This window comes from Silene latifolia, chromosome 10 (genome assembly GCF_048544455.1).
Source record: "Silene latifolia isolate original U9 population chromosome 10, ASM4854445v1, whole genome shotgun sequence".
Classification (NCBI taxonomy): domain Eukaryota; kingdom Viridiplantae; phylum Streptophyta; class Magnoliopsida; order Caryophyllales; family Caryophyllaceae; genus Silene; species Silene latifolia.
The window spans coordinates 82,404,824-82,430,349 of NC_133535.1; the positions used below are offsets into that span (position 1 = coordinate 82,404,824).

General features: G+C 38.9%; 1 protein-coding gene and 1 long non-coding RNA gene across 2 annotated transcripts; both read right to left on the reverse strand.

Annotated features, from left to right (window-relative positions):
* Window positions 1-5,195: 5,195 nt before the first annotated feature.
* Window positions 5,196-5,733, reverse strand: LOC141609048 (uncharacterized). The gene is made up of 3 exons (XR_012527164.1): window positions 5,667-5,733; window positions 5,466-5,550; window positions 5,196-5,233 (listed from the first exon to the last, which is right to left on the reverse strand). It is a non-coding gene; the product is annotated as an uncharacterized LOC141609048 (long non-coding RNA).
* Window positions 5,734-18,814: 13,081 nt separating this feature from the next.
* Window positions 18,815-22,849, reverse strand: LOC141607834 (uncharacterized). The gene is made up of 4 exons (XM_074427182.1): window positions 22,827-22,849; window positions 21,392-22,737; window positions 19,049-20,376; window positions 18,815-19,006 (listed from the first exon to the last, which is right to left on the reverse strand). The coding sequence occupies exons 1-4, from the start codon at window positions 22,847-22,849 to the stop codon at window positions 18,815-18,817; spliced, it is 2,889 nt and encodes a 962-aa protein (XP_074283283.1).
* Window positions 22,850-25,526: the final 2,677 nt, after the last annotated feature.

Below are 25,526 nucleotides of genomic sequence, written 5' to 3' on the forward strand. Positions count from 1 at the left end.
ACTGAGTGTGCACTTAATTCCAAATATATCAATGACCTACAAAATTAAATTTGTTAGGAAACATACACATCGAGTGACGTGAACAAAATGAAAACATGGGGAGGAAAAGGAAAATAATACTCAGGGGTTACTTACCTGATCCATAATAAGGCCTTTCGGTCCAAGGCTATGCAAAGCATCTCTTGTGACTTCCATCCACGGAGTGGACACCATAACCTCACTTCATTATTGATAAAATTCAATTAGTAGATATATTTATTACAATAAAAAAAATCAAAAAATCAAAGCAAAAATATGACATTACTGTTGGGTTTTCTTTGATTTCTTTTGAACAAAATTCAGCAATTCATTGTCAGTGTATCGAGGCCATTCTAGTGCATCATTTTGTACTATTTCTCTGGATAGGTTCTCTTGATCGCACGCCCTCAACTCCTTACTGGCAGATGGTTTATCAAGGCCGGAAACAATTGGTGTAGAAGGAGGATCACTGTTCCCTACCACAAGAGGAGGAGTAGAAGTCGCATGAGTAGCTAGAACAGTAACGGTGGGGTGAGTGGGCTCACTGTTCTCAGATCATGTAATAATTTGATCGCACGCACTCAACTCCTTACTGGCAGATGGTGTAGAAGGAGGATCACTGTTCCCTACCACAAGAGGAGGAGGAGGAGTAGGAGTAGAAGGAGTAGCTAGAACAGTCACAGTGGGGTGAGTGGGCTCATTGACGGAAGGGACATCATCAATAGCACTGGAACTTGTTTGCATATCTCTTTCACTTGTTCTCCTCCTATTGTACTCAACCCACCGTTCTTGATTATGATGATCATCCGCTACCACTGTGGGCTCAGAATGGTCAGGTTGTTCATCATTGACGTGAGGAACATCATCATTGACGGGAGGGAAATCATCAATTGCAGTATTATGAGAGGGAGATAAAAGATGATCAGGTTGTTCATCAGCTTGAATACAAAGCGTTGAAGGTTCACGAAGTGGTATGATTTAGCATTCTGGTTTTGGTGGTGAACGACGTGACTGTATTTGTTGCAAAGCATAACCCATCACGTCCAATGCCTCCAACAATTCCGCTAGATTATCCCCACTATTACCCTCCACACTCTCCTGGACATTAACCTCCACACTCTCCTGTATATTACCCTCCTCATTATTGTCTTCTTGAGATAACCTAAAACCATCTGCCATACCATCTACAGCTGCAACTAGTTTGGAAACTGTTGCTAAGGAAGGTAGTTTGCTCAGAGCTTGGCTAGCAAGAGATTTGTACTCCATGAAAGCTTGAGCCATGACCTTTGCGGAAACCGCAAGTTTATTAACAAACTCAGTAGTACTACCTGAATTATTAGGTAGAAGAGGATCAACATTTGCGGAAAGCGCAAGTTTATTAATAAACTCAGTAGGAGGATCAGAAGGTTCTTCATCTTCAGAATGTTGTTGTTCACTTGTTCGCTTTGAAGACTGCCTAAACTCAATAGTAGGCAAAGGTGCACTCGGTGGCTTTGAAGACTGCCTAAACTCAATAGTAGGCAAAAGTGCATGTGCCTTATGCTGAGTGATGACCAGTGGAGGCTCAATAGAACCCTTGCCGAAAGTTTTATTGTCCGAATTTTTGTCATTCACTTCCTCCTTAAGTCTCTGGGATATAACTTCTTTAGTCCAAGTTGAGAGCGTTGGAAACTGCCGAGTAACAAGGCGTGCTTTGAAGACACATCGGTCTAGATAAATAAAACCCAAGACCATAGTAGGTCCACCAAACCAATTTTCTTTCAGCTTTTTGATCTTCCACTCCTCCTTTTGCCAAGAATCAACTTAGGAAGCCAATTTACGTTTTATAAAATTGCACCAGTTGAATTCGTAGATCAACTCAGTGTTTACCAAACTTTTAAGAAGTCTCAAAGTTGCCTAATTGCCTACAACACCGCCTAAAAGAGCATTGCATATATAAATGATGAAAGTGCGTTTGAAATCATCTCCACCATCTCTTTGTGTAGAGAGCTTTTGCATAATGTGTTTGACCTCAATGGAACTACCTTTGTATTGACTTCTGAACTCCTCCAAAACAGACACATAAGAAGGGCACTTATCTCCAATTTTTGCTTCTTCGACAATGTTTGGACCCATTGGCAATCCCAGGCACAGATGGATATCTTCCTCTAAAACAAGGTGTTTCCCATCACACAACGATCCTGTAAAGGGGTCATAACTTGAAAATAGCCAGTAGGCCAAGTGACCCGGACCAGCATCTGTTTTAAGATGCAATAGGGAACCAAATCCCATTTCTTGTATAGCTTCAATCTGCTTATCTGATGGTGGATTCTCCTTATTGTTGAGAAAGTTGTAAAGCCCAGCAGGAGACATCCGAGTCCTCAACACAGGCAGTCTGTCTTTGTAAATTCTTGTCTTTTTTGTAGGTGGCTCAGAGAGTGGTTCAGTAGCTTCAGTAGGTGCTTCCGTAGAATCAGCAGCTGGTTCAACATGTCGCTTCATTTTAGCTTACTTCCTATTATGCACCAAGTAAGGCAAAATAACATCAGAACTAAAATCCAAAATGTAAACATTTTAAGTAAGTTTGACAATAGAGAAGGTGATTTCATGCACTTATTAACAAGTATAACAATATTAACTTCTAGTTTCACAAAACAGTGTCTGAGATTCGCACAATTAGGTCCTAGATTCACACAAGTAGGTCCTAGATTCACGAAATGCAAATGAGATGTAGCTACTGAAAACTTAACCAACAATACATTTAAAAACTGGCAAAGAACATGCATCCAAAGAACATGCATCCAAAAGAACGATAAATTAATCACAAAACCATACGCAAGAGAATCGAAATATACTAAAAAAACCCTAAACCCTCAATAACAAAAACCCTAAACCTTCACTAACAAAAAATGGCAAAAACCCTAAACCCTCAATAACAAAAACCTGCATAATAAAAACAATAATTTGACGAACTAAAGAAGTTGATTGAAAATTATGGTGAAAAATACGAAACAAAAGGAGGATGAATCGAAACTTGAGAAAGTAGATAGAAAATACCTAATTTACGGATGATAGCGATAGTAGAAACGGTAATGCTAATGGCAGACGAAAAGCTCAATGATAATGGCGGATAATGGCGAAGACGGATGTGAAATTGGAGCACTGAATATGGAAGTTGAAAAGAGAAGCAGTTAGTGAATATGGAAGTTGAAGAGAGAGCACTGAATATGGAAGTTGAAGTGAAATTTGAAATTGCGAAATTTTGTGAAACTGGACCACGTGAATCTTTACTTAAGAATACATGACTCCTAATTATGAGAATCTTTGAACTAATTACGTGAAACTGGAGCATGAAATTGTGAAACTAAGTCTTGAATAGTTGATCTTCACTTAAGATGTTTCTTTTACTCAATGTTGTGAATCCTGGAACTTATCTTGTGAAACTGGAACATAAAATTATGAAACCTAGACCTGAATCCAGCATTAAGTATTTTTGTGATTTTGATCAAAATTTAGTCTTTAGTCGATGTCATCGTTTCCCAATTTAGCCCGAATCCAGCATCGTTTCCCAATGAAGTAAAGCCTTTAGTTGATGACATTAAACATGTAATTGCCAAAGGTATATCCAGACCTGAATCCATTAATCATGTAATGTACATAATACAGAAAAAGATGCTAATCAAATGAGAAGGCGGCTTGCATTAAACATCTTTGTCTCTCAATAAAAGACCGTCATACGAAGTACACCCGTCTCATCTTATGGTCAAATCCAAGTTTCACAATTTCTTGTAGCATTACATTCTCGACTACTAAATACATTCTCGACTAATCAAATACAAGACTACAGACTAATCAATTCATGGTACCATTACAAACAAACAAGGTCATATGGCCGAATTTCACCATTTCGAATACTGAGTACATCAACACAAGATAGATATAGCAGGCCTGCTGAAGCAAGGGATGTCCACCAGTGAACACATATCCATCGGAGAAAGATCATTTGCTTGCAAAAAGACTGCCATGTCATCAATGAAACACCTATACCATCAAAAACAAGTAACAATTAAGAGATGTTCACCAAAGTTATGACCAAATGGACGTTGAATTAATTTTAAGTCAAGCAAGTGTACCGTTTTTGTATTTTTATCCCATTTAAGAAGTTCCAATATTATCTTCTTTCGATAGTCAGGCAATTTCTGCAAAAGAGATTTTCATACAGTATAGTATATATTTAATATGTAGCAATGGCAAGGTAGGAGGCAAAACCCGTAAATATATACCTCAAAATATTCACTGTTGGTTCATAAACTTTCATTGTCCAACGCATCCAACCATTTCAGCACAAACACTCCACAATCAAAACTACAAATAAATAAACATTTATGAGTAAAAGAAACATCTCAAGTGAAGATCAACTATTCAACCATTCATTTCAGCAATATGGGATTGGGTACTTGGTTTTGGTCAGAGAGGGACCATTCAAACTTGTACGATAAAAACACAAATATAGCCTAAAAAACGAAGATACATGGTTACATACCATGTTTTTTGTTGAGGGACTTTAAGGTTGACAATTGGGTTCATGTACATCAACCGCAAAGGTTCAAATGCAGATGAACCACCACAAAGAACAGATGATACTTGGTACAACTGGAACATGAAAAAGCCAATAGAACATAAAAAAATGACAGGGTTATATTTTTAAGAAACTAAAGATAAATACTCCAAAATATTTTGGGAAAAAATCATACAATCTCGTGGGCTGTGTGGTTATCAGGATCCGCATGTAAATCGGTGCTCGAGTCGAGGATGAAATTTACTTTTTGCTTTAAATCGCAAACGCAAGCCCACCAATGATGACACTTATCGTTAAGCATAGGGATAAAAACCTGCAATAGACAAACCAATTAACAATACACATGAACGAAAATAAATAAAAAAGAACATAAATAGTAGAAGAGGGATCTTTCACCTTTTGGATATTGCTCCCATCAAATGGAATGTAATCAGACTTCGTGTATTGACCCCAAATAGTCAAGGGTTGCGTTCTTCATGAACGGTCTGCATGTGACAAAAGTAGGACCATTTTAATAAACCAGAGAGGAGCAACATTAAGAAAGCAAATACTTGAATATCAACATCTAAAGTATTTGAAGCTCACATATACTGTGGTTGGCAAGTAGAGGAGATGTGATCTACCGAGTGTGGACTTAACTCCAAACATATCAATCACCTACAAAATCAAATTTAACAAAACATAGGTAAAGGATTCACAAAATAAGTTCCATCATTCACAAAATAAGGTCCAGGATTCACAAAACAAGTTCCAGGATTCACAAAATAAATTCACAAAATAAGTTCCAAGATTCAGAAAACAAGTTCCAGGATTCACAAAATAAGTTCTAGGATTCACAAAAAAGTAAAATGAAACATGAAAAGAAAAAGGAAAGGAAAATGATACTTACCTGATCCATAACAAAGCCACGTGGTCCAAGGGTCTGTAAAGCATGTCTTGTGACTTCCATCCACGGAGTGGACACCATAGCGTCACTTAAATATTGAGGAAATGCAATTAGTCAATATCTCTCACAATATAACTTTTATATTGTAAAATCAAAGCAAAATCATATAACTTTTATATTGTAAAATCAAAGCAAAATCAATACAATTTAGTTTGTGCCGATTTTGATCTGCAAACATAATCCAACAATTGCTGGTCACTGTAAGGAAGTGGTTGAGAGCCACTGCCACAATACGAACAAATAACATTATTTAATCAACTAAAGTACTAAAGGTTTTGCAAGAAAAATTTGATAATATTAAAAGAAGAAGGTTCTTACAGCGGTACACGACTCCATTCTAGTGCATCTTTTTTCACTCTATCTCTTAATACGTTCTTATCACATGTAATAATGTGATAGCACACCCTCAATGCAAAATGCTTCACCTGAGCTTCCTATAAATGGAAAAGGGGGAATAATAATATGTTGCAAACTTATAAAAATTTATATTTATCAATGTATAAATAGAGTTGAAAAAGTAATCTTACAGTATATATGGTTATTGGACAATCACTTTTGTTTCCTTTGTAATTCTCCAATATGTTCAATAAATAGATGCCATTATCTATTTCATCAGAAGTTAAATTTGATTTTGGGATAAACACTTCAAGGCCCACAAAATACTTGTCGATCTTTGGCAACTTTGGTTTAAGAAGCCGGATGAGCTTTTCTTTCTGTATGAACAAAAGATAAATCAGTCTTTCTTAGCAGAAGTATAAACAAAACTTATTTTGTGAGGTACACCACACTAACTAAGAATCATATAAGGTACTATACTGTCAAAACAGACACTAGCTACGAAATTGCACCAGTTGAACCATACATCTTAGTTTGTAAAACTTGGAGTGAAATGGTAAAGGACCATAGGTTCACAATATAAGATCTAAGATTCACAAAATAAAGGCCTACTTTCACAAAGTCCCCTATTTTGCCCTTTTCCTTTTTTGGTGAACCTCAGACCTTGTCTTGTGAATCTCAGACCTTGTTCAGTGAATCTTAGGGCTTGTTTTGTGAAACTTGGTCAACATAAGTGGTTTAAAATCATCTATTTTGCTCTTAATTTTGTGAATCTCATACCTTATCTTGTGAATCTCAGACCTTGTTCAGTGAATCTTAGGGCTTGTTTTAGTGAAACTTGGTCAACATAAGTAGTTAAAGTGATAAGATTCACAAACCTTAAGTGTAGGCTTCACAAAATAAAGTCATACATTCACAAAGTCATTTCCTAGTAGAATCACAATAACACACATTTTCCTAAGCAAAATGGAAACAATAGACGTACCACAGATTGTATAAAACAAGAATAATCAACAGATCTGCCTTTCATAGGATGGATGATTTGCACTTTGCTACTTTTAGTTCTGAGGTCGATACAAATCAATAAAGGTGGGCATGAGGCGGAGACTATTGGAGCGCAAACCTGAAAAAGGACAAAAAGTAAACTGAATTAAAAAGACAAAAATGCAGTGTATAAAAAAGACAAAAATGAACTTAAGTTGAAATATAAGCAGACCAAAATCAAAGACTTACTAGTTGAACTGCAGAAACATCAACATTGGAGAGATACTGGGAACAAAAAATAAGATCAGTATGAGTAACGATTAGAAGTCAACATCATGTAAAATAGACTTGGAGAATTGGATAAAGTAGAGGGTAATAAGACTAACACTTTCATTTCTATACGGCACAAATAAACGAGAAGGGGAAGTCCGGGATTTGAATATCTCAATACTATTTAAGATCTCACAATACGCATCTATGACATGAGATGATATCGGATCGCCTTCAGCCACACTCTTCAACTGGCTCCTTGTCAAAGTCTGACATTGACTTTGGAAAAGAATCTCCGTTTCATCATATGATTCACCAAGTATAAAATCTAATACTTGTTTCTCAGCTTGATTCAAATCCCTAAAAATATTAAGATTTCTTTGCAAATAGGGCGATCGGAAAACTTCAGCTAGAACTACAACCCTCCTCTAACCACGACCCTGAACATCCTCTTCAATTGGTAATGGACATATGGGAAATGGGATTGCAGCATTAGTTGGGGTTTTGCAAGGAACACTGGCAATCGCCTTTGCCCAATGACGTGGCGATCGACGAATATATACATTACTGACAGATCGTTTACTGACAGATGGTTTATCGATTGTTGAAACAAGTGGAGTATCTGGTAGGCAAATAACATCAAGAGTTGTCTTCCGTACCACAGTAGTAGGAGGAGAAGGAGGAGTAGCTGTTATCTCAATAATTGTAGGCTCAGTGACGTCCTTATCAGGAAGAACATCATCCAGAGCAGCGTGAGAGGATGTGTTCCCTACTAAAGGAGTGGGCTCAGTGAAAGAAGGGATGACATCCACAAGGAGGGATGACACAACAAAGATATGTGTCGTCGCTCGGGCTCGAGTTGAGACAACAAATGGTCATCAGCTGCTAGGAGCCTAAAGGATGGGTATTTTGCATTTGGTGGTGGTGAATGATGTGGCGCTATTGGTTGCAAAGCTTCACCCATCACATCCAATGCCGCCAACAAATCAGCCTCAGTCCACCCATACAAATTATCCATATTCTCCCCACCTTTCTCCACATTCTCATGAATATCGTCAACCACTTTCTCAACGATATTCTCATCCACAATGTCCGACACCTTTTCCTCATTCTTCACATCCTTCACATTTTCAGCATCATCCTCTTATTGAGATAACTTAAAACCTTCTGCTATGTCGTCTACAGCTGCAACTAGTTTCTTCACTGTTGTTGTTGAAGGCAGTTTGGAGGGAGCTTGACTAGAAAGTGATTTGTAGTCCGCAAAAGCTTGAGCCATTTCCTTTGTAGAAAGTGCAAGTTTATGGACAAACTCACTAGTGCCTTCATTCCCAGGTAGAGGTAATTTTTCAACTTCAGCTTCATATGCTTTATCTTGAATTGTTGACTTGGAAGACTGGCCGAGCTCAATATTTGGAGGAGGAGGACACAACTGTGGAATATGGTGGTTGATGACCATTGGAGGCTCAATAGAACCCCTGCCAAAAGTTTTCTTTTCCGAATTTTTGTCATTCACTTCCTGCTTAACTCTCTTGGATATAGCTTCTTTAGTCCAAGTTGAGAGCATTGGAAACTGCCGAGTAACAAGGCGTGCTTTGAAGATACATCGGTCAAGATAAATGAAAACCAAGACCATAATAGGTCCACCAAACCAATTTTCTTTCAGCTTTTTGGTCTGCCACTCCTCCTTTTGCCAAGACTCAACTTGGGCAGCCAATTCGTGTTTGATGAAATTGCACCAGTTGAATTTGGAGATCAACTCAGTGTTTACCAAACTTTTAAGAAGTCTCAAACTTGCCCGATTGCCTACAACACCGCCTAAAAGAGCATTAAAGATATAAATGATGAAAGTGCATTTGAAATCATCTCCACCATCTCTTTGTGTAGAGAGCTTTTGCATAATGTGTTTGACCTCAATGGAACTACCTTTGTATTGACTTCTGAACTCCTCCCAAACAGACACATAATAAGGGCACTTATCTCCAATTTTTGCTTCTTCGACAATGTTTGGACCCATTGGCAATCCCAGGCACAGATGGATATCTTCCTCTAAAACAAGGAGTTTCCCATCACACAACGATCCTGTAAAGGGGTCATAATTTGAAACTAGCCAGTACGCCAAGTGACCCGGAACAACATCTGTTTTAAGATGCAATAGAGAACCAAATCCCATTTCTTGTATAGCTTCAATCTGCTTATCTGATGGTGGATTCTCCTTATTGTTGAGAAAGTTGTAAAGCCCAACAGGAGACATCCGATTCCTCAACACATGCAGTCTGTCTTTGTAAATTCTTGTCTTTTTTGTAGCTGGCTCAGAGAGTGGTTCAGTAGCTTCAGTAGGTGCTTTAGTAGCTTCAGTACGTCCTCAACAGGCCGCTTCATCCTGGCTTGGCTTGCTTCCTACAACTCAGTAAAGCCTATTATTCACAAAGCTAGGGAAATAAGTTCACAAAATAAAGAAACTTGGTCAGTAAGGTTTAGATTCTCAGACCTTGTTTTGTGAATCTCAGACCTTGTTCAGTGAATCTAAGGGCTTGTTTTGTGAAACTTGGTCATTATAAGTGGTTTAAATCATCTATTTTGCTCATACCTTTATTTGGTGAATTCACAGACTTGTTTTGTGAATCTCAGACCTTATTAAGTGAATCTAAGGGCTTGTTTTGTGAAACTTGGTCATTATATGTGGTTAAAATCATCTATTTTGCTCATACCTTTATTTGGTGAATTCACAAACCTTGTTTTGTGAATCTCAAACCTTATTCAGTGAATATAAGAGCTTGTTTTGTGAAACTTGGTCATTATAAGTGGTTAAAATCATCTATTTTGCTCATATCTTTATTTGGTGAATTCACAGACCTTGTTTTGTGAATCTCAGACCTTATTAAGTGAATCTAAAGGCTTGTTTTGTGAAACTTGGTCATTATAAGTGGTTAAAATCATCTATTTTGCTCATACCTTTATTTGGTGAATTCACAGACCTTGTTTTGTGAATCTCAGACCTTATTCAGTGAATCTAAGGGCTTGTTTTGTGAAACTTGGTCATTATAAGTTGTTAAAATCATCTATTTTGCTCATACCTTTATCTGGTGAATTCACAGACCTTGTTTTGTGAATCTCAGACCTTATTCAGTGAATCTAATGGCTTGTTTTGTGAAACTTGGTCATTATAAGTTGTTAAAGAACATTACATTATAACAATAAGCTATGGTCAATTAACTGAATTTAAGTGATAATAGGTAAGAAAGAAGCAGGAAAATTCACTAAACAAAGTCTCAGATTCACTAAACAAGGTCTAAGATTCACAAAATAAGTTCCACGATTCACAAAATAAGTTCCAGGATTCACATAATAAGTTGCAAGATTCACAAAAGAAGTTCCACAATTCACAAAATAAGGTCACAAAATAAGTTAGTCATTATAAGTGCATGGAAGAATATGTAAGAAAACAAATACAAAATTAAATGGAAAATCAGAAGTAAAGAACATTGCATTATACATAGAAAAGTGATCCATGCAAATATTTAAAACAAAGTACAAGATTACATGATAATTTATGTTATCCAAAATGTTAAACTAAGATGTACATAATTATACAGAAGGTTGACACTACTACGAAATTATACAAAATAACAAAAGGGCAAAGTTAAAACCTTAAAGTGCAAAGCCCTAGTTACACAGATAGTACATTACAAACAAGGGACAACTCTAGGCTATATATACAACATCAAAGGTAAGTCAAGAAAAGATATATCTCTACGAGTGACTAGTAAGTCAGCAGCAATGCCAATATCTATATCTCGCTCTTCACTGGGCGTAGCTAAAACATGCAATGACTCATTAACTGCACTGCGTGCAACATCATCCAGAGCATTTAGATGAGTACTCTGAGATGGAATTTTTGCTTGGTGATAATGTAGTAAGAATTTGGCAATCATATCCTCCATCATGAAACATTTGTATGTTTGAAACACTATTCTAGGACCCCTACAAATAGTCCGAACACCATTCATATCATTTATGTCTACAGAAAGCCAATATGCCAAGGTGACCCCAGGTGCACTTTTGTGTATCAGAAATAGTTGAGCCCAATTTCGACATACGAGCGCCATATGTGCTTTATCTTCGTAATGATTAATTTTAGAGAAGATTTTTTGCATAAGATCTTGATTATTAAAAACAGAATGACATGCTTGATAGTGACGGCCAGGCACTATAACTTCCTTTAACGTCGAAAAAGAGAAATCCATAGCTGTTTGTTTTTCAGTGACATAAAGTGCGCGAAATGACACTTGATCTTCGTCAAGAAGATTAACAACACAACCATTGCACCAAGTTGTCATACTTGTCTATGAAACAAGTGAAATACAAATATTAGTTAAACAAAAGAAATGTGAAAATACAAAACACAAATTCCTAGGTAGTTGGACTAACAAGCTGGGAAAATAAACAAAGGTGAAGGAGGGTCACAAAATTAGATCTAGGAAGCACAAAAGCCGGGAAAATAAAAACGTTTAGATTCTCAGACCTTGTTTGGTGAATCTTAGACCTTGTTTAGTGAATCTAAAGGCTTGTTTTGTGAAACTTGGCCATTATAAGTGGTTAAAATCATCTGTTTTGCTCATTTCGTTATTTGGTGAATTTATAGACCCTGTTTTGTGAATCTCAGACCTTATTAAGTGAATCTAAGAGCTTGTTTTGTGAAACTTGGTCATTATAAGTGGTTAAAATCATCTATTTTGCTCTTTTCTTCTTAATTTGTTTCTCTGCTTCTTTGTAATCGCAGACCTTATTCAATTAACACTCAAGCAATAACAGCAGATGACAAAAAGTAGCTAGTGTAATTTATGCAAACCTCTATAATTTATGAAAACCTTTGAATAATCTCAGACCTTATTCAATGAGAACTCAAGCAACAACAACAACAACAACAGCAGAAGACAAAATGCAACACGCAACCAAATTTACTGGTTTGAAGATAATATAATAATAAACTACTGGTTTCACAAATTTACCTCCTAGATTCACAAAATAAGTTCTAGGTTTCACAAAAGCAGGTAAACGAAATCTTAACAAACAAATGACAAACATTAAGTCCAAGTTTGAAGATAATATAACAATAAGCTACTGGTTTCACAAATTTACCTCCTAGATTCACAAAATAAGCTACTGGTTTCACAAGTTTAAAATAGAAAGAAACATACGAAAAAGCGGAGAAATCGATTGCAGTTGATTTTATGCGTTCCTACTGTGTTCGATTATGCTCACGAAGCGATCAAAACCTGCATAATAACAACAATAATTTAGTAAAGAAACGGAAAATAGAAAAATAAGAGAAAGTTTCAATCAAATTGCGAGCATAATCGAGCAGAAACGAAATGCATAGAAATCAAACGAAGTCGAGTGAAGGAAAATAGAAAAATAAGAGAAAACTGAGTAATTAAACTAATTAAATAAATTTAGTAAAGAAACGGAAAGGAACATACGAAGAAAAGGAGAAATCGACTTCGATGGCGGAACAAATGTGACGGAGTTTAGCGAATGGCGAAGACGGAGTGAATGGCGAAGACGGAGTAAATATGACAGAGTAAATGATTGAGGATGAAGGGAAATGGCGGAATAGATGAGCTTGTAGAAGCTCAGTGGTAATGGTGATAATGGCGGAAAAGTAGTTGTGAAGGAAGGGAGAGAAATAAATGAGAGGAAGTGATATTGTAAATGAGGGAAGTGCGTTAGTTGGGGAGTATTTATGGGGGACACGTGTCACATATCTGGTGCATCTAAAAGTTAGATCCAATGGTGAGTAAATGGTTCAGCCGCCTCACCCTAAGGAGGGTGCCTATATTAATTAATTAATTAAGTTTATCAGGCATTCCTCTCTATCATCTTGCTTCTTCTTTGTTTTATTTTATTTAGTTTGTTTTACAAGCTAATAAACGCAGAACAATAACAGTGACAAAACTAATTAAGCGAATAATACTTAGAGAAAGAACATAATGATCGATAAAAACACATGCAAATGAAATAATTAGAGAAAGAAAATAATGACTGAGATGACAAAACCTAAATTAAATCATGCATTTTTACCTGATAATTAGAGAAAGTAAGAGACGATGAAACCAACAGTGACGGCGAGATGATAAAGCGACGATGAGGAAGAGAGAAAGAGACGATGAGAAAGTGTGTTTGTGTTTGTGTTTGTGTTTGTGTTTGTGTTTGTGTTTGTGTTTGTGTTTGTGTTTGTGTTTGTGTTTGTGTTTGTGTTTGTGTTTGTGTTTGTGTTTGTGTTTGTGTTTGTGTTTGTGTTTGTGTATGTTTGTGTTAGGTTTGTGTTTTGTGGCTGTACCTGATCTGTGTTTGTGTGGTTTATAGTATGGAAAGTATTGACAACGGTTGTTAAACAAAAACTCGTGGCCATTACAGAATATATTAACAACGGGTCCATAGTAAACCCCGTTTGAGAGATTGCATCACAATAGTCGCAAAAGGTTTCCATATGAGAATGAGGGTCCTCACTAGGCATCCCCCCAAATTGGCTCCTCTCAACTAATTGGATGAAGGCGGACTTGGCAATAAAATTTCCGGTTAGATGTTGCGGTGTAGGAGTACCATTTGGTAGATTCTCCTCGGTGGGTACGGAGTGTGACGAGAATTTAGGCATTGTAGGTGGATTTTGTGGGGTATTGTGTAATGGGTTCTCTTCTCCTTCTATTGCGAAAGGATTGACAAACTCACTAGTGGGTTGGACAACTTCACTAATACCTCTTAAATTCCTCCTAACAAGTCTCCTATTGTTCGTCAAGGTTCTTTCGATTTCACGGTCAAAAGGTAACAAATCACCTTGTAACCTTCTAGACATGCAAAATATCAAACAACTCGAAAACAATTAGAACAAACCTTGAGGAGTTTTACTTCCCCAAGGCGAAGAAAGACACAACTAATAACAATAAAAAAGAAATCTAAATCAAGTAAACACCGTCCCCGGCAACGGCGCCATTTTTGATGCGAGTCCTTTTCGTGTTCACAAATTAAGATGTGGTCGTTGGGTCACGGTCGAATCAAAACACAATTTATAACTTCACAAACAACTCTACAATTAGTAAAGAGGCAAGTAAAGGTCGGATCCCAAGGGACGGGTATTGAAATGAGATTTCTATTGCAACTAGTGGTGTCTAAGGGGTGTCACAAATTGGGTTGATGTAGAAGGTCACTAAACTAAAGTAGCAATGAAAATAAACAAGCAAGATGAATTAAAGGGGTGTAAACAATTGATTAAAAGCACTAGGGTGTCATGGGATCATAGGGGAATCATGGGAATTGATCATACAAACATGTTCTCAAATTATAAGCAAGCAATTATTGTTGTGATGGATTGAGTTGGGTTATATCTTACAATCCTAGGAAAGTTTGGGTCCCGGAGCCGAATCGATTAGATTGTACAACACCTACAAGTCGACTCAATCTTCCCTACTCAACAACATGCATGGTCTAATGAGACTCGAGTTGGGTTATGTCTTACATGTCTCATTGAAAAGATGGAAAATGATAGTAAATGCAAGGATTCATAGGCTTAGCATTTCATCAAATATAACATGTGCATGAGTTGAGATCAAAACAAGCAAGCAAATAAAACATGAAAGCATATTAATTTAAGCATGAATCATTCCCAATGTTGGTTTCCCCTAATCACCCATTAACCCTAGCTAAGAGACTACTCACTCATTATCATGTTGATCATGCTAGCAAGGTTGTCAATCATACCAACAATATGAAACATGATGAATAAATGAAAGTAATTAACAATAATTAAAAAGGGATTAAGAGATTATACCTACTAATGATTCCAATAATAAAGCAAAGATAAAAGAAGTACTTGAATGCTTGATTGAGAGGTTGTCAATCTCCCAACAATAACCCAAATAATCTTCAATTACCCAAAATAAAGGATGAACAAAAGAGAGATTAAAGAACTAAAACTTGGATTAAAACTTGATTAATACTTGATTACAATATTAAAGAGAGATTTGATTGATATTAACTACACTAATTATTGATAAGAAGAACATGCTCCTCTAATTAGACTAATGGGGTATTTATAGTGGAAATTAGGGAGGATGCATTAGGGTTAACTAAGGGCTAAACTAGTAATTACACTTTCTAGATTGAGCAAGGAGGAGCCAGTATTTTTCGAGAGAAGGGCTTCTTTCTTTGTTGCTTGGAGAAGACAATTCGTGCTGGAGCCGAATCCGGGCGGAATAAGGTCGGGACGGGCGGAATCTGGCGTTGGAATCCGAGCGGATTCAAGGGAATCCGGTCGGATTGTGGAGGTGGAATCCGAGCGGATTCAAACAAAGCCGCACGGATTGTGCAAACAAGGGACGGACGGATTGGTGACAATCCGCTCGGATTGTCACTCAAAGAACATATCTTCTTCTTTTCTTCCCTTTTCTTCATAAATTCCTTGGGGATTTCCTTGGGGACTCAAGGATCCTTTCTCAACATTGCTCTTCTACTATAATATGTACAAAGGCCTTCTAATCTTGTCTCTCCTTGATGCTTGGTCATTGAATTCGATCAATTTAGTCTCGTTTTGCCATGAAAATGCAAGATTCTTACTCCTTTCCTATCAAGGGATCAAAATCTCAAAGAATATGCAAAACAAAGAACTAAAGATAAGAAATGACCCAAATATGCACTAAGAAGCATGGGAACAAGGCTAATTCGGGGGCTAAATATGCGCTAATTATGGTCACATTAAAAGGTACTAGGATTGTTGGTTCACCATGGCTTCTAAAGTCCGGACTGAATAAAAAATGCCCTATATTCAATCTGTGGGTAATAAACGTCACCTTTCGGTCCTTAGTTCGCCCTAGGCAATACTAGTTTAGCTTTCGCCCTAGTTAGTATAAATCCTAATGAAATGCTGCAGAACTACCCCTTTTTCAATCTTTCGATCTAGGAGAAGAGGTTATCGAGACAGTTAATTGAGTGCGTCGACTCAAACAATTAAAAGATATTAAAGCAGCAGATGCATACAAAGAGACTACGGGTATTCTAATTAAATCGCCCTTCCTACGCCATGGCTACCCTAAATCCTAGCAAAACGATTAGCTATTCATGATCGAAATGAGGAACAATACTAGCAAAGTAAATGACAATAGATAACATGATAAATGAAACTGAACTAAAATTATACTAATGATAATACCGAATTCAACGAAGGAAGAATTGAGAAATGAAGAGTATTTCCGATCCAAAAACTAAAGCAACAGTCTCCGTTTTACGTCCTAAAATGTGATAATTAGGTCTCTAGTATTCCTTGCCTATTTATAAGAAAAATAGCAAAGAAACAAAGCGTGTAAAATAACAACACAATCGATCCAAAGCCCATCAGCGCATGGCCTCTCGATCGAACTCCACAGTTGTTCGATCGAGAGCTTTCCCTAAGCATATCCCTCGATCGAGGACAGTGGTCTCTCGATCGAGGCCTTCACCTTTGCATTCACTCGATCGAGAACAGGACATCTCGATCGAGGGGTTCTTGACTTCTCGTGTGTTTTCCTATTCCTTTGGATGCCTTCACGCGTCTCAAGACGGTAAGGTTTCACGCCGACTCTCTTAAGCGGTTTGGAGGACCACAAATAGGTGATTTCCATCATTCCGGTTCGTACCTGCAAATAATGCAAAGCAGACCAAAGTAGACTATTCGGGGCATTTGTAGTGAAATACTACGAAATAAGCATAGAAATGTGTGCTGAAAAGGCCTAAAAAGGTCTATAAGAAATGCACACATCAAACTTCCCCAAACCAAACCTTTGCTTGTCCTCAAGCAAACTAATGCAACTAGCTAGGACGAAATGGAAAGGAGTAGAACATAGACAAGCTGAAGACCGTCGGCTTAAACCATTTAATGCATAAGAATCAACTACTAATAGCTCAATATCAAGGCAAACGAATTTATGCATATTTCAAAAAGATGTTGAACTTTTGACCTTGCAAGACTTTTAAAAATGGACTCTCACGGGTCGCTCAATCACACAATTAAGCACAAGGTGATATATAATAAAAGATAGAAAGAATAAAGAACACTCACCTAACTGCGACCTATAAGAACATGCATGCAATCTAACATGAATAAAGTCTCTACAACCGTACATATGCATTCCAACCAAACTGATGACCAAGACACATGCCGAGGACTTACATATGGGTAAGTGAGGTAATAGGTAAGAAGGGGCTAAAATGAATTTGGATATGTGGGGTTAATAGCCAAGCTAGCAACAACGGATCCAAATTATACAACTTCCCTACTTCAAACACCGTACAAATCAATACGAAACAGTGCAAATTGGATGCACACAGCTCACTAATCACCATAAAATTATCAACTCCCCATAAGATATAGATTAAACATGGGAGCATAGATCACAACATACAGTCTTTTCATTTTCCGCATATGATTTTTTTTTTCTTTTTTTTTTTCATATCTCTTTTTGGATTTTTCTTTTCCTTTTTTTTCATTTTTCTTCAATTCTTTTTCAATATTCCTCCTTCATTTCCTTCACCCATCCATCTCATGAAAAAGATATAATAACCAACTGCAAATCAACACATTCCCAACATTGCTACCATTACTAGCGCGGCTAGGGTGGAAAAAATGTGGATTGTAGCTAAATAGGGACAAAATAGGCAATTTGGCTATGTGGAGCTCATGGGTAAAATGAAATAAAGGGATTGCCTCTCCAAACATGTGTCACCAACCACAGACCCGAATGCATACAGGTACTAAGTAGACTAAACTCATGCTTATGCAATTTGATGTTACACGCCTCATAAGGAGTAACTACTCACTTCCTACGTGAACTGGTCATGGATGACACCAGTTATAAAGCTCTAAACCTAAAAAAGATATTGTAGTTTGCCAAAATTTCAAGTCTAATCTACTTGTTCAACGAATTTTGAAACGAAATTCGAGAAATTGCAAAGACTTTTGCTAAAAGATGTGAAACAATGCAAGGCTTAATCAAAAAGACAGTTATCAGCAATGAAAAACTCCAATCAGACTCAACCTAAAATGCAAAAATAAACACGATTTTTTTTTTGAAGTTTTTAAGTTTAACCAATGCAAACGTAAGTAAACGTGATAACAGAAATGAAATAAAAACAACATGCAGACACGATATGGATGCATACCCTCCCCAAACCAAACTGTACAATATCCCCATTGTACAAAGTAAAGGAAAAGAAATGCAGATTAAAGAGAGGGAGAGCCGAAGACTTACAAAAGTGCGCAAACCACGAACCTCCCCAAACCGAACCAGGAAGAGAGGTTGGTAGGGTTCTCGATCGACAAAGGGTCCGCTCGATCGAAAGGAAAATGGTACTCGATCGAGACACATAACACTCGATCGAGGCTTCAAGCGGTGCAGATACTCGATCGAACAGGTAGTAGCTCGATCGAGAGCTTTAAAAAGGGAAGGACCACTCGATCGAGTAACAAAACTACTCGATCGAGGGCTGTTGCATCAGTAAGCAACAGTACAGTACCTGTGCTGTACAATTCACGCATAAACTCTATTAAAATTGTTCAAACGCACACCGAACAGAAATAAAGAGTGTTAAAAGTTTCAAAAACAAACACAACAAATTACAATCGGGTTGCCTCCCGAAAAGCGCAGGTTTATGAGGTCCCGCACGACCTATAAGCGTCAAACATCACGCTCTGCCATCGCGTCGAAAAAGAGAACTTCGACGCGGCCAACAACAGCATCAGCCCCATAATAGTGCTTCACAAGATGACCATTAACTTTGAAGCGATTCCCCTCGTAGTCCTCTAACTCAACCGATCCAAATTTTGTGACGCCAATCAGCGTGTACGGACCACTCCACCTGGACTTCAGCTATCCAGGAAACAGTCTCAACCGGGCATTAAACAGTAACACCTTTTGCCCAACATGGAACTCACGGGGTACAATCCTCTTATCGTGCCAACGCTTAGTCTTCTCCTTATAAATTCGGGAGCTATCATAAGCGTTCAGCCAAAACTCCTCCAGCGCATCTAGCTGCAATAAACGTTTCTCACCACACGAGTCAGCATCATAATTAAGCTGGCGGATAGCCCACCAAGCTTTATGTTCTAGCTCAACAGGTAAATGACAAGACTTTCCATACACTAAACGATACGGTGAAGCACCGATTGGTGTCTTAAAAGCCGTCCTATAAGCCCACAACGTGTCCTCTAATTTAGCACTCCAGTCTTTCCGTGATTTGGACACTACTTTGCTCAATATCTCTTTTAGTTCCCTATTAGAGACCTCAACCTGTCCGCTATTCTGAGGATGATACCCCAAACCCCTACGGTGTTTGACACCATATTTAGACAGCAAAGCAGTCAACTGCTGTTCTCTAAAATGCATACCCCTATCACTAATGACGACCCTAGGGACACCAAAACGGGGAAAAATAGTCTTAAGAAACAGCTTAATCACAGTCCTGGCATCAAAATTGGGAGTGGCAATCGCCTCCACCCACTTAGACACATAGTCTACAGCTACCAGAATATACCTGTTACCCTGGCTAGACGGGAATGGCCCTTGATAATCGATGCCCCATACATCGAAAATCTCAACCTCTAAAATGCCGTTCTGAGGCATCTCATGTCTCTTGGAAATGTTTCCCGTTCCCTGACAAGCATCACAGCTAGCAATAAAAACTTTAGTGTCAGCGAAAAGAGTTGGCCAATGAAAACCTGACTGCAATACCTTAGCCACGGTACGTGATGGACCGTGGTGTCCTCCACAAGGAGCTGAATGGCAGCCTTCTAGGATAGCTTTGGTCTCCCACTGCGGAATACACCGTCTGTAGAGTCTGTCTGCAGATTCCTTAAATAAATAAGGGTCATCCCAGAAATATTGCCGTGCATCATGTAAGAATCTCTTGCGCTGCTGATGAGATAAATCCGGTGGCAGTGCCTGACTGACAGCAAAGTTAGCATAGTCTGCAAACCAAGGTTCATCACCATCCTTAGAATTCACAGAGGTCACAGAAAAAACATCAACAGAAAATAAAGAGTCATCAGCAAAAGAATCATTAATAGGAAGAGAATCCTCCCCCTCCTGTTGCGTCAGACGCGACAGATGGTTGGCTAAACATTTTCTCGCTCCCTTCTTATCCTTAATCTCCAAGTCAAACTCCCGTAAAAGGAGTATCCATCTCAAAGAATCTGGCTTAGCTTCCTTCTTGTTCAGAAGGTGTTTCAGCGCTGCATGATCTGTAAAAATAATAACTTTAGAACCCAACAAATACGATCTAAACTTATCTAACGCATAAACAACAGCTAACAGCTCCTTCTCCGTGGTGACATATTTCACTTGAGCCTCATCCAGAGTTCGGATCGCATAATAGATCGCACTCAGCGCCTTGTCTTTCCGCTAGCCTAGCACCGCTCCTAGTGCATAATCACTGGCATCGCACATAATCTCGAAGGCGGGTTCCAAATCCGGTCAGGAGGCGGATAATGGGTGCAGAGACCAAAGCCTGCTTCAAAGTGTTAAAAGCAGAAAGACATTCATCATTAAAATCAAAAGGAGCATCCTTTAAAAGCAACTGTGTAAGCGGTCGAACAATATTTGAGAAGTCCTTGATAAACCGACGATAAAAGCCAGCGTGACCAAGGAAACTCCTCACCCCTTTAACATTAACTGGAGGGGGTAATTGCTCGATTACTTGCACCTTTGCTTTATCTACCTCAATACCCCTGTTGGAGACTAAGTGCCCAAGGACTACGCCCTCATTTACCATAAAATGGCACTTCTCCCAGTTTAGCACCAGATTAACCTCAATACATCGCTGCAAAACTTTATCAAGGTTAGCTAAACAATTATCAAAGTCATTCCCATAGACACTAAAGTCATCCATAAAGACTTCTATGATAGACTCTATATACTCAGAAAAGATCCCCATCATACACCTCTGAAAGGTAGCAGGGGCATTACACAAACCAAAAGGCATCCTGCGATAAGCAAAAACACCCTTTGGACAAGTAAAAGTAGTCTTTTCCTGATCATCTGGATGAATAGGGATCTGAAAGAACCCTGAGTACCCATCCAGATAACAGAAAAACTCGTGAGAAGCTAATCTCTCTATCATCTGATCAATGAAAGGAAGGGGGAAATGATCTTTCTTGGTGGCGGCATTTAATTGCCGATAATCTATACACATCCGCCACCCGGTCACTAGTCTAGTAGGTATTAGATCATTATTTTCATTTCGGACAACTGTAGTACCTCCTTTCTTAGGTACCACCTGAACGGGGCTTACCCATTTAGAATTCCCAACTGAATAAACAATACCTGCGTCGAGTAGTTTCATAACCTCAGCCGTCACGACCTCTTCCATTTTCGGATTCAGCTTTCGCTGACCCTGTCTGCAAGGTTTGTGATCATCCTCTAGCTCAATCCTGTGCATGCAAACATCAGGGCTAATGCCCTTAAGGTCATCCAATGAATATCCCATCGCCTTCCTATTTCTCTTAAGAACCGTCAATAAAGCAGTCAACTGTTCGTCGTTGAGCTTAGCACTCACAATCACTGGGAACTGCTCAGTATCATCAAGGAAAGCATACTTAAGATGAGAGGGAAGAGCCTTACGCTCGGGGACCTTTACCTCGACTGAGCACAAAGTATGTGCTAAGTTTTCTACCTGTTCCAGTTGAACGTCAGACAACTCTATCTCATCTGTGGCAATTCCAAGCAACTCCTCGACATCATCCTCGTCATCTGAAAAATCTGCACACTCATCTAGAAACATCAAAGACTCTTGCGGATCCTTAACCAAGGAATCCGACCAAAACTCGTAAGCAGACTCATCAACAATATCAACAGAATAACAAGTATCCTCTATCATTGGTCTAGACAAGGTCTCGGGCAGACTAAACGTAATCACATCATCCCCTACCTCTAGAGTCAAACACCCGAGTTTGACATCAATAATAGCTCCAACTGTACACAAAAACGGTCTACCCAGAATATTCTGGGTACGGGTATCCTCAGCAATATCTAATACAATAAAGTCCACTGGAATAAAGAATTTGCCCACCTTGACGGGCACATCCTCTAAGATACCTAAGGGCCGTCTAACAGATCTGTCGGCCATCTGCAGGGTGATATTGGTCATTTTTAGGTGACCCAATTTAAGCTTAGAAAAGATAGAATAGGGCATGACACTGACACTAGCTCCAAGGTCACACAGCGCCCTATTTATCATCACATCTCCTATAACACAAGGAATAGAGAAACTACCCGGGTCTTTCAATTTAGGGGGAGACTTTCCTGAAATTAGACAACTAGACTCTTCCATGAAAGCGACAGTAGCTGTTTCTCCAAATTCCCTCCTACGCATAATAATATCTTTCATAAATTTTGCGTAAGGAGGTATTTGGGTAATTAACTCAGCAAAAGGAATGGTTACCTGAATATTTCTTACCATATCCGCGAATTTGCTGAATTGTCTCTCCGTCTTCGTGTCGCGCAATCGACTTGGATAAGGGACCTTGACCATAGGAAGTGGGTCCTCTTCTTTCTCTTTACCTCTATCAGTTCTCGACACCCTCACAGCACAGGAGGGTACCCCACTACGTCCACCATTGGAATGCGTGTCCGCAGGCTCAGTATCTCTCGATCGAGGCTCAGAAGTGCTCGATCGAGAGGTTTTATTACTAACCTCTCTTGATCGAGAGGTTTCATTGTGTAGCTCACTCGATCGAGAGGTATCGGCTCTCGATCGAGGGATTTCTTCCTCAGCACTGGTCGATCGAGAGTTAAGTTCACTCGATCGACCACCCTTCAGCAGTTCTTCGTCATTTTGTCAACAAGAATCCCTGCCTCGGCATTTGAACTTTCTGGAGTATGTTCTGGTCCGTCATAAGTGCGACCACTCCTCAAACTTATTGCATTTACCGGGTCTTCCTCTAAGCACATTGACTCACACTTTTCGAGCAGTTTACGGAAGGCATCCGCACCAGATTCCTGCTCAAGATGTTGTGTGTGAATGGCGGCCTTAAGATCGTACTTGACCTGAGTATTGTCAGCATAAAGCTCGAAGGAAGGGCCTCCTTGCCTAAACTTCCGATAGGCTAGAACTCTCTCGGATGTAGCCATACATGAAATGGGATTGTGTCCCTATTCGCCACATCTTTCACAAATTGCCTCCATAGCTGAACTATAACCTGTAAGCACAAAAACACTCGGGTTAAGAATGAGAATTGTCTCAAGGAATAAATTCCCGGAGACAAAAGACAAACAAAGAAACTATAAAATTGCACTGCCTCCCCGGCAACGGCGCCAAAATTTGATACGATTGTCGCAACCCTGTCAAAGATAGAACCAACGGGTCTCAACTGAATGTAGCAGAGGCAGTCGGGTATCGAATCCACAGGGAGATGGGAATCCTATAGTCAACTAGGTCTGTCGAAAGTAACCAAAATGGGGGGGTTCATTTGTTTGCTTTCTAAAAACTATGAGTAAAGGAGAGAATAAAAGAGACGAGAGAGAAATAAAATAGAGATGAACAAGAAAGAAAGGTACTAGGATTTTCGGTTCACCATGGCTTCTAAAGTCTGGATTGCATCAAAAATGCCCTATATTCAATCTGTGGGTAATAATCGTCACCTTTCGGTCCTTAGTTCGCCCTAGGCAATACTAGTTTAGCTTTCGCCCTAGTTAGTATAAATCCTAATGAAACGCTGCAGAACTACCCCTTTTTCAATCTTTCGATCTAGGAGAAGAGGTTATCGAGACAGTTAATTGAGTGCGTCGACTCAAACAATTAAAAGATATTAAAGCAGCAGATGCATACAAAGAGACTACGGGTATTCTAATTAAATCGCCCTTCCTACGCCATGGCTACCCTAAATCCTAGCAAAACGATTAGCTATTCATGATCGAAACGAGGAACAATAATAGCGAAGCAAATGACAATAGATAACATGATAAATGAAACTGAACTGAAATTATACTAATGATAATACCGAATTCAACGAAGGAAGAATTGAGAAATGAAGAGTATTTCCGATCCAAAAACTAAAGCAACAGTTTCCGTTTTACGTCCTAAAATGTGATAATTAGGTCTCTAGTATTCCTTGCCTATTTATAAGAAAAATAGCAAAGAAAAAAAGCGTGTAAAATAACAACACAATCGATCCAAAGCCCATCAGCGCATGGCCTCTCGATCGAACTCCACAGTTGTTCGATCGAGAGCTTTCCCTAAGCATATCCCTCGATCGAGGACAGTGGTCTCTCGATCGAGGCCTTCACCTTTGCATTCACTCGATCGAGAACAGGACATCTCGATCGAGGGGTTCTTGACTTCTCGTGTGTTCTCCTATTCCTTTGGATGCCTTCACGCGTCTCAAGACGGTAAGGTTTTACACCGACTCTCTTAAGCAGGTTTGGAAGACCACAAATAGGCTAATTTCCAGTCATTCCGGTTCGTACCTGCAAATAATGCAAAGCAGACCAAAGTAGACTATTCGGGGCATTTGTAGTGAAATACTACGAAATAAGCATAGAAATGTGTGCTGAAAAGGCCTAAAAAGGTCTATATGAAATGCACACATCACGCATCTCGAGAACCATAGACAAACATTCACAATCACAGCCGTCACAACACAATTACTATATCAATGAAGCAATCAATCTCAACACATCAACAATCATCTCATTATGGGACTAATACTGAGTAGGAAATCCTACCTAGAAAGCACAACAATCAGACGGTCTCTACAGCTGTATCAAAAAGCCTCTTCTACAAAACCTCCTCCCTCGACGCAAGGATCTCAACGGTATAACGAACGGTGAAATCCGACCTTCCAAACTCCGGGATTTGCTAACAATGCGATTAAAGTGAAGAACGTACTTTGCTTTCTCTCTTGACATTAAATTAGGTTTTGAAAAGTGTTTAAGAACAATGACGGAAAAGCTTAAATACTTTAATCGCATAATTAACAAAACCCGATAAATAACTCCCCGTAAACTGGCTACTCGATCGAGTAGCTAAGGTACTCGATCGAGTGCCCCCTTACTCGATCGAGTATCCTAGTTACTCGATCGAGTACCCAACAGGTCAGAAACTATTTTAAAACACAACTCACCCTTACTCAACAGAGTAAGGCCTACTCGATAGAGTACCCCGAGACTCATAAATACGGAGTATTACAGTTTCTCTTGGGCGGCATCTTGAAACTATATAAGAAAGGGTAGACATAAACATACGCACTAAAACCTCAAAACACGAAAGCGGACTGCCCAGAACACACTCGATCGAGTGCCTAAACTTACTCGATCTAAGAGGCTACTCGATCGAGTGCCCCCATACTCGATCGAGTGCCTAGACATTAGACCCCAAACAGACCTTCTGATCTCT

Excerpts from the sequence above, each read along its gene's own strand:
- LOC141607834 (XM_074427182.1), bottom strand. The coding sequence starts at position 22,849 with ATGAAACCTCTCGATCAAGAGAG. Across the intron at positions 20,377-21,391 it reads GGTGGTACCTAAGAAAGGAG|ATCATGCAGCGCTGAAACAC; the intron begins GTACTACAGTTG and ends TTATTTTTACAG. Across the intron at positions 19,007-19,048 it reads AGTTCCATGTTGGGCAAAAG|CTGAAGTCCAGGTGGAGTGG; the intron begins GTGTTACTGTTT and ends TTTCCTGGATAG.